General features: G+C 41.0%; 1 protein-coding gene across 3 annotated transcripts in view; it reads right to left on the bottom strand.

Annotated features, from left to right (window-relative positions):
• The window catches only part of ACSL4 (acyl-CoA synthetase long chain family member 4), a 56,343-nt gene that overhangs the window by 35,798 nt on the left and 5,204 nt on the right, over window positions 1-15,341 (bottom strand). The window contains exons 1-5 of one of the 3 annotated variants that reach the window (XM_040468454.1): window positions 12,977-13,775; window positions 3,145-3,384; window positions 2,724-2,901; window positions 1,268-1,377; window positions 1,010-1,148 (exon numbers count right to left, since the gene is read on the bottom strand). In XM_040468454.1, the coding sequence (XP_040324388.1) occupies window positions 1,010-1,148; window positions 1,268-1,377; window positions 2,724-2,901; window positions 3,145-3,384; window positions 12,977-13,060 (751 nt within the window). In that variant the 5' untranslated portion in view covers window positions 13,061-13,775. Of the gene's footprint in view, window positions 1-1,009; window positions 1,149-1,267; window positions 1,378-2,723; window positions 2,902-3,144; window positions 3,673-12,976; window positions 13,776-15,341 lie in introns of those variants that run through there. The other 2 variants (XM_040468453.1, XM_040468455.1) reach the window with 2 other exon arrangements.

Here is a 15,341-nt window from a genome sequence, read left to right as displayed (position 1 = left end):
TGTTGCTATCGTAATTTATTGTATTTTCGAAAGAGAGAGAGTGTGTTTCCATGAGTTGGGGTGAGGGGAAAAGGGAGAGAGAGAGAACCTTAAGCAGGCTCCATGCTCAGCGTGGAGCCTGACACAGGGCTCGATCCCACGACCATGGGATCATGACCTGAGCCAAAATCAAGAGTCGATGTTCAAGTGACTGAGCCACCCAGGTGTCCCTGAAGGTACAAATGTTGCATCACCTTAAAGGTCCTGAGCTCCAGTGCTATCTTTGCTTTTCCTGAATGACTGGGGGAGGAAAACAGAGAGGTGTTCCTAACAGATTATATTCAGCCATCTTGAGCAGGGGTCGGCAGACTCCTTTTCAGAAAGGACCAGATGGTAAATATTTTAGGCTCTGAGGGCCATACAGCCTCTGCCAAAGGTATCCAGCCATAGACACTTGTTAAATAGTTGTCATGGTATTCTAGTCCAACTTTATTTACAGAAACAGACAGCAGGCTGTAATTTGCCAACCAATGCACTAGAGTCGTGTTTCTCAAACTATGTGTTGTGAGGACCTTGTCCCCTCTAATGATTTATGGATGGATGCTTTTGTAAAATACAATAAAAAGGGATTATTGGAAAAATGAAATGAACATAACACACAAACTTAAAATTTTTGCATTAGGGGTGCCTGGGGGGCTCAGTCCGTTGAGTGTCTGACTCTTCATTTCAGCTCAGGTCATGATCTAGCGTTTCGTTGAGTTCAAGGCCCACATCGGGCTCTGCGCTGAGGGTGGAGCCTACTTGGATTCTTGCTCTCTCCCATCCTCTCTGCCCCTGACCCACATGCACACACTCTCTCTCACACACAAAGTAAACAAACATTCAATCATATATGGTCTTGATAAAAATTTTAAAACTTTTTTTTTAAATCCAAGAAGTGTACAGTTTCCACTTGCATTACTTTCTTTCCTGACCTACTGACAACAAACCTTAAACAGATGAATAAATTTGTTTTACCGGCTTTACTTACCGTTTTCTGGCTTGGATCCCAACTCTTCTACTGATTGCATGCTGTGAATCTCAAACCCTTCAGGGTATTCTGCTTTATTGATAGTCTTATTGTCCACATAAATTATATGTTTGACACGGTTGATATCTAACAGTGCAGTCTGTTGAACAGAAACAAGATCCAGCTATTAAATACGGGCCCACGGTAAACTCAGTTATTGGACATTTTCATGACCTGTCAGATAACACCATATTAATTAAGAGAAATGTTTTTATTTACCTTAAGTTTACTTTCCAGAAGTTCAACGCTAGTGATCAGGTAGGTGGCCTCGGATTCATTTAAGCCATGAACTACAGCTTCTTTGCCAAGCGTGGCATATAAAGTCACAACTACATAATAAAAAAAAATACAAATGTAAACTAATTAAACAGTTAGGAGCTACATTATTTAAGTCAGCCTTTTGTGATAGGAACATTCATGGATGCACACGTCTTATAATGTAATTTCATTTCACAGTCTCTGCCAATATCTTTCAACACTGCCTCAAACTTCGAGGTAGCCCCAACTTTTCCTTATAAATTCACAGGATTCTAACATCCTAAACCTGAAGAAACCCAGAAATACTGGAAGTGCCACAAATGTTCAAAAATTAGGCAATCATGATTCTCGAGGTGAGTAAGTTTCTGCCTGAACTGCTAATTCCGGTCAGAGCTAGCCTACCTAGGACTACCCTGTGACACGCAGGTTCACTGGCCATGGCACCAAACAGTGGGTAAGTCCTTGAGAATCTTCAGACTGAGGATCTCAAGTCTGAATCATGTTCTCACTCCTCCTAGGGAGTTTTTTAAGTGGGCCCAACGTCCACGCTGATTAGTGACCTCTAAGCCTTAACTGGGTGGCCAAGGAGATCTAGTCTTTAGGAGCTACCAGAGAAAGGAAACATGGGCTGAAACCAGGACCAGTTAGTATCAAAGGACATCTGCTAAACCTAGATCCGATTGGATATTCAGCTCTAGGCTCGTAACCAAAACAGCAACGTGGGTAAGAAGAGCCACTTTTCACAAGGTATTGTTTATTAAAGTTGGATGATGGGTACAAAGGGGATCATTTCATATTCATTTTTGTTTGCCTGAAATTCAAACTCCTGATTCCTACACTACACCTGTAGTGTTCTACCTCATTCAGTAAATAACTTAGTGCCTAGCACACGACAGGCACTATTCTGGACTTAGAATTTTTTTAAACCATTTCATGCACCATTGCAAAAACAAATGTTTGTGAAGCAGGAAGACACCCAGCTTTACTTTCTGGCCAACATATCTAGCGTGCTCATTTCACACGTAAAACAGAATGAGTCAAATGAGATGCCCTGGACATGAAGCAACAAATTAGAATTATCCTAAGCAATGGTATTTTTGTTTTTAATCATTATTTTGTGTGTCACTTCCTAAAAAACACCCCCAGGTCCCAAATATTTCAGGTACAATTCACTTCCAATTGAAAAGCAAAATCCTAAATTCTATCCATTCAGCTGCCAACTAATTCCCATGCTAGCTCTTAGAAATTAATAGGCATTATCAGATATCTTTTAAATACATTACATACTGCTTTATGGATACAATGGATGCAGAAAAATTGCTAAAGAACACCTACCTTGAAAACAATAAGGTTGCAGGACAATTTCACATGTTACTAAAACCCTTTCTGTCCCCCTTCAAAAACACAAGGCACTTACGAGGGAAGTTGTACTTAAAGCAGGTCTGTGCCGCAATCATCCATTCGGCCCTGGTCTCACAGAAAATGGCAATAGTGTTCTTTGGTTTTAGTCCCAATGCAGTGAGTCCACTACCAAAATTATTCACTCTGCGGTTCACTTCTAGATAGCTCATCCACTTATAAGTCCCAAGAATTAACTGTTAAGGAGAGACATTCTCTGAATATTAGTACATTCAAGCAAGCAATTAAAATACCATTCAAAGTGTAGCGCTCTAAAATTGCCTTTAAGTGAATATACAGAAGCCATGAGCACCTTCTGAGAATTTGTTATGCAGCATATTTAAATGGAATGGCAGCATATTTAATGTGCATTTGATTTATGATAAAGTAAAAACATACCTTCCCCTTAAAACAAATTAAAAAGCACAGAAATGCTATACCTTCTTAAAAACCTTTCCATTTGGCTGCATTTCATTTTCTTCACTTAGGATCTCTCTGGTCCCAAGGCTGTCCTTCTTCCCAAACTTGGACACAGCATGATCAAATAACTTATCCAGAGTGTCTGCTCCAGGGATGTCTATGACAGCTAGCGAGTCGAAGTGCGTGACAGAGCGATATGGACTTCCAGGTTTGTCTGAAGTGGGCTTAGCTTTTATTCTCTTTGCCATAGCGTTTTTCTTCTTCGCATTGGTAAGAAAATACCATGGAATAAATATAAGGGCACTGTATATTGTTATTAACAAGTGGACAGGCAGCAAAATAATGGTGAGCACGTTTAGCCTAAGTTTCATAGTGGCAAGGCTTCTACAATGGTGTTTATTTCTTGTTATTCTTTGGCTGCAGAAAGCCTTATTTTGCTGAAGAAGGCAATAATGGAAGCAGCAGTAAGAGGAGTATAGCCAAGGCAGTTCAATTTTAATGATACAGATAAAAGTTAGTAATCTTTGGAAGCCGACAATAAAGTACACCTGTAGGTGAAGACAATGAACCAGGCAGAGAGCAGGAAAAAAAAAAAACAAAACAAAACAAAACAAAAGAGTATTAACAAGTTGATAGCAACATTGATTTAAATACTCAGGTCTTCAGTAGTTTATATAATTGATTTGATACAACAAGTTGAAATAACTGGTCTGAAAGACTGGCGTTTTCCATTTTAATCATTATTACCATAAACTTCTCAATTTATTTATTTTTTTGGTTTTTAGGTATATTCTGCCCATCACTCTGCAAGTCACTTGAGTGACACTACTTTAATGCGTACACGAATGCACGGATGTGATATTTCAGCTTGGCTAAACTTCGGGAATGCCAATGATGAGGTTTCTCTTAAGTATGCCCATGTGAACCAGGTAGTTTTAAATAGGAATGGCTTTTGTAGCCCAAAGGGGAGAAATCCACCAGTTTAAGGCTTACTTCTCCATGCTCAACCCAGAGATACTATTCTGAGTTCCTCATCAAGGTAAACTTCTGCGGTAATGCTATGCATTATCTCCAGTCCCCCAAAGTGGAACAATACAATCATAAAGTCATTTCCTAAGTGTCCATTTTGTGCTCAAAATTGCACCCGTGGCCTGGGAGGAGGAGGAGTCAGAAAGAGGTCCGAAGCAGTGTAAGTCCCAGCCTTCGCTCATTACCAGTTACCGCTAATGAGGCCATCTGCACACAAGACAGAGCCAGTGTTTTTCAAACGTTTTGGAGGGAGAGGGGCGGCGAAACAAACCACTCCTGCCAACGTCCCACACATGCAAGCAAAGTGGAACTGCTCTGGCTGAACCCAGGGGTGAAGCGTGCCAAGTCCCACCCCGGACATCCTGGAAGCGTGCTCCCAAAGTGCCCACCGAAGCATTTCCAGTGAAAAGCCTGCTGGAAACACCTAAGTGCTGTTGCATGCGGTACAAACAATGTGACAGACATCGTGAGGAAGTGCAAAACGGCCAGCAGTAACTAAGGGGAGCTCTGTGAAGAGTAGACTTTTAAAGTGGACCTGATGTTGGGGATCTGGAAAATTAAGGAGAAAGAATGGGGAGCATTCCGGGCAGGGAAACCACATGGCAAGATGCAGAGGTAGGAGTGAAAGAGCTTTGGGAGAGTGGGAGTGCCCATAAGGACACTAGACTGACTGGGGCATAGAGCGAGTACATGTTGGCTAAATAGGCTACGGGTAGTGCAGGATCTGACAAATCAGACCAAGTAATTTTGATCTGATTGAATCAGACAGAAAACTGGGGGCCTCTGCAGGTCAGAAAGAGAGTGCCAATTGGAAAGGAATGGCAGAACCGGCCTCAGGGATGATTATAACTCACAGGGAGCTTGCCTTCAGCTGAGAAAGCTATTTTGGTGAGTGGAAGAGTATTTCAGCGATAAAAATTAAAATAATAGTTCGCTTTGGGACACCTGGGTGGCTCAGTCGGTTAAGCATCTGACTTTGGCTCAGGTCACGTTCTCACAGCTTGTGGGTTTGAGCCTGTGTCGGGCTCTGTGCTGATAGCTAAGAGCCTGGAGCCTGATTCGGATTCTGTGTCTACCTCTCTCTCTGCCCCTCCCTCGCTCATGCTCTTTCTATCTCTGTCAAAAATAAATAAAAATTAAAAAAAATTTAAATAATAGTTCACTTTGAGGAGACAAATTGAATGAAGCCCGTCCTTCTGCAACTCTGGTGGAACCTATTGAACCCAGGACAGTTGTTTGTTTTAACACCAATTACCATGAAGTGGTTACCTAAATCCTGCCTCCACTTTAGTTCATGCCCTGCAACCTAGTGGGGCAAGATGAGCAAGAAACTACAGGAACAAAGACCTGGGTTTCAGTCCCTATCTCTGTCACTAAGTGGCTGTGGAAGCTTGAGCCAAACAAGCTATCTGAGCTTAAAATCAAACTAGATCGGTAGCCCTTAACTTCTTAGAGGTGATGGACCCTTTTGAGAATCCAACTGCGACCTATAAACCCAAGATACGCAAAAGGGTCTATGTGATTTTAGGGGGTTTGTGAGTTCCCTAAAATCCATCCATAAACCCCAAAGGGTGACACCAACTCTGAACTAAGAACTGCTGGCTTCTATGATTTCCTGGGGTCCTTCCGACTTTAAATTTTGGGATTTACCCTACCTAGAAATTGCTGCCTTGGTCTGACAAGTCGGGTCATTCATCTCTTCAAAACTAGGTATGTCAAGTGTCCATCATGGTGTCTGGTCCTCAATATGCAAGATCCCCTCTAACAATCCTCCATCATTCATTTCACAATGACTCAAATCCACAATAATCTTTCCTTTTTCTAACTTCCTACATCACTTGAAATGTCTACCACTCATTTCAATCCTTGATTATAGTACGGATATTCTAAACATCTAAGCCCCTAAGTCCACAGCAAGGACCAGTAGTTCTCAACCTGATCAAACCCAACACCTTTTTCTTAGAACAAATATTCTGTAATACTCTCTTATCAATCTTGAAAGGTAGTCATAGATGATAACCCACTTACATACATAATTTTAAAAAATAATTCCTTACTGGTAATAGAAAGGAGTACCAAAAGGAAATTAATTCAAGACACAACAATACTTACTTCAATACATAAATTGTCAGAGACAGTACCAGAAGTCCCCCCAAAAAAGTCTCTGAATTGATATTATGCCCTAATGAGTACCACCTGACCTTCAATTGAGACATTGTCAGACTTGGGGCTGAAGATATATGGACAGCTTTTGAAGGGTTTATAATCTAATTGTATTAGTTGCATTATACATTTTTATTAATCTTTTACACATATTTGCCTTAAGGCTCAGAAGTAGGGCAATGTCTTTTGCTTAATCCTCGTAATACAGAGACACATTGGTGTAAACACACACACACAACACATACACAGCAGACAAGCCTCAAAGAACATTCAGGTGAGGAGAGCTCTGAGACATCAGTTAGTTCAGGTGTTTTCAAATTCTTTCTGGTGGTGATGAGGGGGGCCTGGGTCATCCACTGGAATAAAATCTTATATGAACATGAAAATACAAAGGTAGATAGATAGATAGATGATAGATAGATAGATAGATAGATAGATAGATAGATAGATAGATAGATAGATAGATAGATAGATAAAAGGAAAACGCAGAGCTGCTTTGGGAGGGGAGGACTGACAGCCCCTGACAGGACTCCTTGGAACCCCCGGTTCAGCTGAATGTTTGAACCACTGGCGTTTTCAGTGAATGAGTGACAGCTGAGGCCCGTCCCCCGGTCAGTTGCTCATTTAAGCCAGCCTCTGCCCAGCGTCGCCTGTCATCTGAAAATCTTTCCTTGCCAAAGGTTTTCCAGGGTTACATTCAGGTCTATTGATAAACTGATTTCAAGAAAAGAAGAAAACACCTACTCTGTGTAAGTTTTGAGCCCTTAGTACAAAGATGAGTAAAGCACACATACCTCAATCATTTACATGCATTACATATGTGTTCATATGTATGGTAGGGGGCAGGGAGATCAGTTCACAAATACATAGAAAATGTAGAATGTAATATATCCCATAAGAGGGGTTCCTGGCTGGCTCAGTTGGAAGAGCATACAACTCTTGGTCTTGGGGTCATGAATTCAAGCCCCACGTTGGGTGTAGAGATTACTAAAAAAAAAAAAAAACAAACAAATACTAATAAACTTTTAAAAATGTGTGTGTGTGTGTGTACATACACCTCCAGTAAGAACAAAAGGCTAAACATATTCAAAGGGGGGAACTGCATTAGTTTGGGGGGAAAAAGAGATGAAGGAGGAAGTAGAACCAGCTGGAAAGATTTCACAAAAACCATAGTAGTTGAGATAGGTAGGTTTTCAAAAGGAAAAGAAAAAGAGTGAGGAAGGAGGACAGTCCTATCAGAGAGAACAAATGGATGAGCAAATGGACGGAAGCAGAACAGCGCAGGATGGAGGTAAGAACCGGCCAGTAGGGTAGCAGGCGCCTAATGCTTTCCATGTAAGATCCTGCTCCACTTTGGGGATCTAAGTCAATGAGAAAACTGCATTTTTTCAGAGCCAACTTCACTAGCATGTAGCTCTACTGTAAGAGTCACATGAGTATGATGATTTAGCAACTCAAGATTCACCCCCTGGCTATCACATTACGGGGATATGTCCTCTGCAGAAGAGAAAGGCTGAGTTCCTGGGTGGTAAATGGGCTAAACCGAGGTGGGAGATCTGGGTCTGACCTCGTATGTGCTATGAAGTGTGACTCTGAACAGGTAATATGAACTCTCACAAGCTCTGTATCTCTGTCTAAGCTCATGTATAAAACAGGAATACTGCTTGTGCTATTTGGTGGCATTGTTGGGAGAATCCTTCCTCATGGCCAGCTTACATTCCATGGGCAATAATAATCAGTCTCTGGAATACCCTCTCGAGTTTCTGGCCCCTCTCCCATTTTGTTGTACTTCTTCAGCTAAACTACACCCGGGCTGAATCCAATCCTCCACTGAAGTGTGTACCTGCACCCATGCAGCTGAATTTGGCTAGAAAAAAACCGGACGTGCTGAGCGTCCCCCCTTCACCCCTATTTGAGAAGGACCTGGTGGTGCTGTTCCACTGACTCTTCCCTCACCCACCCCGTTAATTTTCCCTGCTTGACTGAATCGTTCCCATAAGCATCGTAACAGGCTATTATCTCTGTCACTTTAAAAACCATTCCCTCTCTCAGAAGCTCTTCTCTGGCCCCAGCCCCCTTTCTTCTCTTCGGGACTCCTTGAGAGTTGCCTACACTCTTCATCTCCCAGTCCTTTCCCCCTATTTCCTCCGGAACCTACTACTCAGGCTTTTACACACTACCACTCCACAAAAGTGCTCTGATTGAGGGCCCCAATGACTTCCATGCCATCACATCCCAAGGTCAGTTAAGGCTCCCACTTCTCCCTTGATTCATCAGCAGACTTTGACACAGCTGCCCCCTCTGTTCCTCACTGAAACGACTTCACTTGGCTTCCAGGAGACCACAGTTCTTCCAGTTTTCTCCTGACTTCTCTCGCTGTTCCTTCTCAGTCTTCTTTGCTGCTTCTTCCTCATCTCCCTGACCTCTAAATGCAACAGTCCTCAGTCCCTGCCCCTCCTCTTGTCTTTCTCTCCACCCATGCCATGGGGATCCCACTTAGTCCCACAGCTTCAGATAGCATATATATACGGTGATGACTTCCAATTTTTTCCCCCTAGCCTGGAGGTCTTTCTTAAACACCAGATTTGTCAATCCAACTTCTTCCTCAACAGATCCCTATCAGTTAAATACCTCAGACTTAATATCGTCTAAGTGGAGCTGCTGATCATCTGGCCTCACACCTGCTCCGCCCAGTCTTGCCCATCTCTGTAATTCCAGTCACTCTGACCAAAAAAAACAAAAACAAACAAACAAACAAACAAAAAAAAACCCTTAGAGATTCACTTCCACTCTTCTTTCTCACACATTCCACACCGATCAGCAGCAAATCCTACCAGCTCTGACAAGACATATACCCAGTTGAACTGCTTCCCGCCACTTCCACTGCTACTGTACTGGTTTCAGCCACTATCATCGCACCTGAATAAATGCATTTGCCCATCTGATCTCCCTGCCTCCACTTTTATAACACATTGTAAACTCAGCAGCCAGAGTGCTCTGCTGCAAATGTAAGGTTGATTATGTCATTGCTCTGCTCAAAACGTTTCAAAGGATCCCCATAGGACCCCCTCAGTCCTCACTCTACCCAATGAGACTATGTGATCTTTCCCCTATGTCTGAAATTTCTGACTTCCTCTCCTACGCTTTCCCCTGGCTCATTCTGTTATAGTTCTACCTGTTACTTGCTGTTTCTGAAACACATCAGGCATGACCCTGCCTCAGGGCCTTTGTACACACTATTCTCTCTACCTGGAATGTTCTTCCAAGATACCTGCATAGCTTATTCTCTCATCACCGTTTTGTCTTTACTGAGATACCACCTTCTCCAGCCATCCGAAAATTGCACCCCAACAACCTGCAGTCCCTTTCTCACTCTGTTCTTCTCCTTAGTACTTATCACCAATATGACATATGCTTTCTTCTTCATATTTATTATTGACATCCCCATTAGAACATAAGCTCCATGAGACAGGGTTTACAGTTTGCTGCTGAACCCACAGTGATTACTGTGGTCTTCCCAAGCATTAGCAGTTCAATAAATTCGTTGACTGAAAATAAGAATATACATGGAACTACTCTAAAATAATAAAGTAAAAATGTATGCAAGTACCACAGCCTGAAGACAACCAACCTTAGTCATCTTTAAAAAGGAAAATCACTCTCTATGTCAAGAATAAAACATTTAAAAAAAGAAGAAAAAGAAAATCAGGGGGGTGCCTGGATAGCTCAGATAATTAAGCTTCCAACTTCGTCTCAGGTCATGATCCCACAGTTTGTTGAGTCAAGCCCTGCATCGGGCTCTGTGCTGACACCTGGCAGCCTGGAGCCTGCTTCAGATTCTATGTCTCCCTCTCTCTCTGCCCCTTCCCCCCTCACATTGTCTCTCTCTCTCTCTCTCTCTCTCTCTCTCTCTCTCTCTCTCATAAATAAACATTTAAAAAAATTTTAAATCACTTGTCCATGCCAACATTCTATGAGAGGGTGTCCTGTTAAAATCTGTGCTAATTATAATAAATTTGAACATGTTCTTAGTCACTTAATAGAAAATATGGGGACGCTTGGGTGGCTCAGTTAAGCATCCAACTCTTGATTTCAGCTCAGGTCATGATCTGACTGTCATGAAATCAAGCCCTGCATCAGGCTCCATGCTAGGTGTTGAGCCTACTTAAGATTCTCTCTCCCTCTCAAAAAAAAAAAAAAAGTGTAAATCTGCCTGTTGCACAGAAGTGAAAGATTGCTGTTACAAAAGCCTGAAGGCTTGGGGTGCACCTGGGTGGCTCAGTCGGTTAGGCGTCCAACTTTAGCTCAGGTTATAATCTCATGGTTCGGGAGTTCGAGCCCCATGTCAGCTCTGTGCAGACAGCTTAGACCCTAGAGCCTGCTTCGGATTCTGTATCTCCCTCTCTCTCTGCCCCTCCCCAGCTTGCTTGCTTGCTCTCTTTCTCTCTCTCTCTCTCTCAAAAATAAATAAAACATTAAAGTTATTTTTTTAAACAATATAAAATAAATAAAAGCCTGAAGTCTTGGGGCAGCTGGGTGGCTCAGTCAGGTAAGACTCTAGATTTTGGCTCAGATCATGATTTCACAGTTCTTGTGTTCGAGCTAGGCATGGGGCTCCACGCTGGCAGTGTGGAGCCTGCTTGGAATATTCTCTCTCTGTCTCTCTCTCTGTCTCTCTCTCTCTCTCAGCCCCTCCCCAGCTCACTCACTCTAAGGAAATAAACTTAAAAAAAAATAAAGAAAAGCATGAAGGCTACACAATTGGTACTATGTGCTTTTTCACCAATGCCTTTCACAAAGGTATGCTGTCCTTACACGTATGAAGAGTGATACTGCTGCCCTACCAGAGGACATGAACTCTCAGCTGTGCTTCCTTGAAATCAAGTAATTCACTTGTATGGCAACCAGGAAAGGGAAGGCCATCCTTTTCAGTCACAAAATAATTCACTGTCCCTGCTGATGTTTACCGTTCCACATGGAAATCAGATTAATAACTACATACTGAGCATTTACTATGGGCTAGGCACCACGCTTGATCCTTTAGATGCATTATCTCATTTAATCCTTCAGGAAACCCCTTTGAGGTAGTCCCCTCATTTTACTGATGAGGCAACTGTCTCAGAGAGATAATATGCCCAAGGTGACACAGCAAAGCAGGGATTTTGACCCAGGTCTAATAGATTTTAAAGTCTATGCTTTCAGCTATACTGTCTGTGACCCTGATCATACTGGTATAATCCAAATAGGTGAGAGTGACAAACCTTGTGTATGAAGAAATCCTGGCAGCAATTTTGAGCACTGATCTGTCCTAAACCCTAAGGCATTTTTATGGGTGGGGAAAAAAAGCCCTTTAGGCATCTAGTAAGTCCTAGAAGTCTTAGTGCAAAATCAGATAAAATTTTCTTTTACTTTTTGTCCTGAGGTCAAGTTTAATGTTAAGTGTTTCATTCCAGTTACTTCAAACGCTCTCAGATAGTTAGGTTAAAACACAAAAGCATTAGTGATACATTTAAGCTTTAGCATATGCAAAGTAAACACATACTACATATTGATTAAAATCTGAATTTAAAAGAAGAAATCATCTCCCCCAGAAGCATGTGACACAACATCAATTTAAGAATGAAAGAGAAAAACTCATAAACTGAAGTCGATTAATGCCAAGACATTTTTTTTTCAGAAGTTTGAGAAAATGGAGTAAACCAAGCAAGGACCCATGCATTTGCCAACCTGAAATACGCAATAAGGACAAATTAACTTCACCTGTCCTTGCACAGGACTTTATCAAAATGTAAAAGGCATCAATTTGAAAACCAACAATGAACTGTGTGAGTGCTACTTGAAGAAATCACATTTTCAACTCACACGTTATTTAAGGATAATTTAAATACCAAATAAAGAAACAACTTGCCTTCTGAAAAGGAGTAGCCATATGCACTAAACATTAAATCAGGAAATGATTATAAAATTTCAAAGAGATTAAACAGATAAAGCGTACCTGTGGCTCTTTAAAAGATCACATTTCTACACAGATGTTGCATCACCAAGACTTTTGTAAAGGGGTGGAGTGCTTTTTTTAAAATCCTAGTTTCTTTCACACATTCTTTAAAAAGTCCCAAACGATATTAACATACAGGAGAAAGCTCAAATACAATGTTAAAAGAATAGCTGCATTTGGTTAATGAAATCAAACTTTACAGGAGCTATATTACAATAGAATTCACTTAATATTTTAATAGTGAAACTTTAAAAATATTACTGTTTTAAGAAAATAAAAGGCATTAAAAGAGTAGCTAGTAGGATCTTTTGCTGTTAGTCTGCAAGACTGAATCATCTTGTGAAAGATATATTCATCAGCCCCTTGTAAGTCTCACCTGATTCAAATTGACAGACCAATCTAATCAATATGGCATAATCTGTACAATCAAGCTTTAAATCCGATACATAGCAATTAGAAGAATACATTTGAAAACTGAAAAAGCAAAACAGAAACAAAGACCTAGGGTGAACATATACATGCCCTATCCCAACTCACTGCACCTGTGCCTAGCAAGTTTTTTTTTTTGTTTGTTTTTTTTTTTTTTGACCAGCAGCGTCTCACAACTATGACTGATCTTTGGGTGCGTCTCTAACAAGATTAACCAAGCCTGTCTACTTCATCACCTGGAGAGTTATTAACTCCTGAAGTCGCCATCCTGCCAGTCTCTTCCCAGCTTTTCCCAGCAAAGAAAGCACCTCAGCTGCCATGTTGAAGATGCTCTTTCACACTGCAGCAAAAGTTCCCTCCCATAATGCCTTAAGAACATCCCCAGCATGCATCAGATTATGTTTTTTCTAGGTCATAGGATCTTGTAATTGGGATCCTATCTATATGTGTTGAAATAAGGTGATCTAATGTGTTGAAATGTGGAGATCTGGAAGCCAATGTTGCTGCCTACACATTTCACATACATTGTGTAATTATATATCTATTCCCCATTTTAAGTGATCATCACACACTTGATTTTTAAATATTCTGAAGCTTTCAAAAGTCAGGAGTTGGTTGTATGGATTTTACCCAAAGCTTGCATTTAAGGAATTGTGAGGATAAACCATGTTAGTAATGGCCATATACTGATGAAGCATGATGTTACCATCCCACTTTATCAGACACCTGGAAAAGGGAAGAAAAACTAAGTTCTGAGAGGTACATGTTTGGAGAAACATAAAAAAGGGTTCAGTGCCATAAAGGGTGAGTAGATAGCACAGTGCCCATTTCAATGTTCTGCAGCTACTGCTGAAAATTAACTGCTACAGATCCCTGTAAACAAAACCTTGCTGCTGAATTAGGGGGCGCATCGCACCGTGGCGTAGCCTTTAATTTTGTCTGTAAAGTCTTCTATTGCCTAGGTAATTTTTCTCCAAAGGAACACAGCTATGGTTTTAACAGATGCTAATCAAAAATAATTGGGTTACAGAACTTCACTTTAAATTAGGGGAGCCTGGGTGGCTCAGTCGGTTGAGCATCCAACTGCAGCTCAGGTCATGATCTCACAGTTCATGAGTTTGAGCCCCACATTGGACTCTGTGCTGACAGCTCAGAGCCTGGAGCCTGCTTCGGATTCTGTGTCTCCCTCTCTCTGCTTCTCTCTCTCTCTCAAAAATAAATAAACATTAAAAAAATTTTAAAAATCAAATTAACTTAGTTATAATAAATGTATTTTGTCTAAGTGAAAGTTACAGACTGTATCTCCTGTCATGTTACCTACTTGTCAACAATAAAGTAATACAAACCACAAGTATAGATTACAAAAAAAATCTGTGACCAGCAGTAATACTCCCATAGTAATAACTTTGTGTAGCAGGGAGAATTTTGCAACTATACCTTTTTTGCCACATGACTTACCCTCCACATTTGCTAGAGGAGCCAGTCTAACAGGTTAGTTCTTTGTTAATGTAGTTACCCAGTACTTTATACTGTTAAAAATTATGCAACAATGTAATCTTTATTTCTTACAAAATGGCCAAATAAGTCACTAAAATTCAACCCCATGGCCACCATGTGAAACTGGATGACCCTGTTTTGTTTTTTTTTAAAGCTCACTCTGCTCTTCAGTATTAAACACATCTTTATAAGTGAGACTAATAAAAGAACTCAAAGACTGATCAATCTGTTGAAGACTGAAATCCTGTAACCATTTAGTCAACTCTCAAATATTAGCACTGGTAAAGAGAAGGGCACAGATATTCCAAAGACAGATTATTCAAAATGTATATTATGGGGGGTGGGGTGCCTCACATTTTACAAATTAAAAAATTATTAACTAAAGTATGTATTTATGAAGCTAAATACAAGAAGCCATGGAAAAGTACTCATAGAGTCAATGTCTCCATACTAGGGATGAGGAATACTTTCCATTCTGCTCTCTTCACGTTCATTTGTTTACCTGGCCCATGCATGTTTCACTAAGGTGAGGGAGGGAGGGAAATGGAATTCGGTATTTCTGTTTTGAAGTGTATTTTGGGATAAGCAAGGCCAAGCTCTGCCAACTGAAGAGGAGTCTCTAAAGTGTCAAAGACACTCCCAAGAACCTGTACACACTCCTGAACACAATTGGCCTTATGTTTCTGCTAACGCTTTTTGGCAACTCCCACTCTTTGCCTTGGTAGTTTTTTCTCTTACCTATCTAGATGGGCTGTAGGCCGATTGCTATAAATGTTTATCTATGTTTGCAGTGTGTGTGTGTGTGTGTGTGTGTGTGTGTGTGTGTGTGTGCGCGTGAGAGAGAGAGAGAGAGAGAAGTAGGGAGGGAGAGAGAAAGGAAACAAACTCTCTGTGGATAAATAAACTATACAAGTCTGAATACTACTGCCCTCACAATGGAACCACAGTCTATTTCCCAAAGGAAACACTAACCTCACTGGTATCTTACTTCTTTGATCAATCCCGGCGTAGTGTGCTAAGTAGCTGAATTCAGAGACAGTGAATTCAGGTCTGCTTATGAAAATTTCTGGCCGCACTTAAGGTTTTTCTAATGCAAACTAATAA

The sequence above is a fragment of the Herpailurus yagouaroundi genome, unplaced genomic scaffold (genome assembly GCF_014898765.1).
Source record: "Herpailurus yagouaroundi ecotype Mexico unplaced genomic scaffold, PumYag 67700, whole genome shotgun sequence".
NCBI classification, from domain to species: Eukaryota; Metazoa; Chordata; class Mammalia; order Carnivora; family Felidae; genus Herpailurus; species Herpailurus yagouaroundi.
The sequence above is the reverse complement of the archived record's forward strand: the minus strand, read 5'-3'. Positions and strand labels throughout refer to the sequence as shown.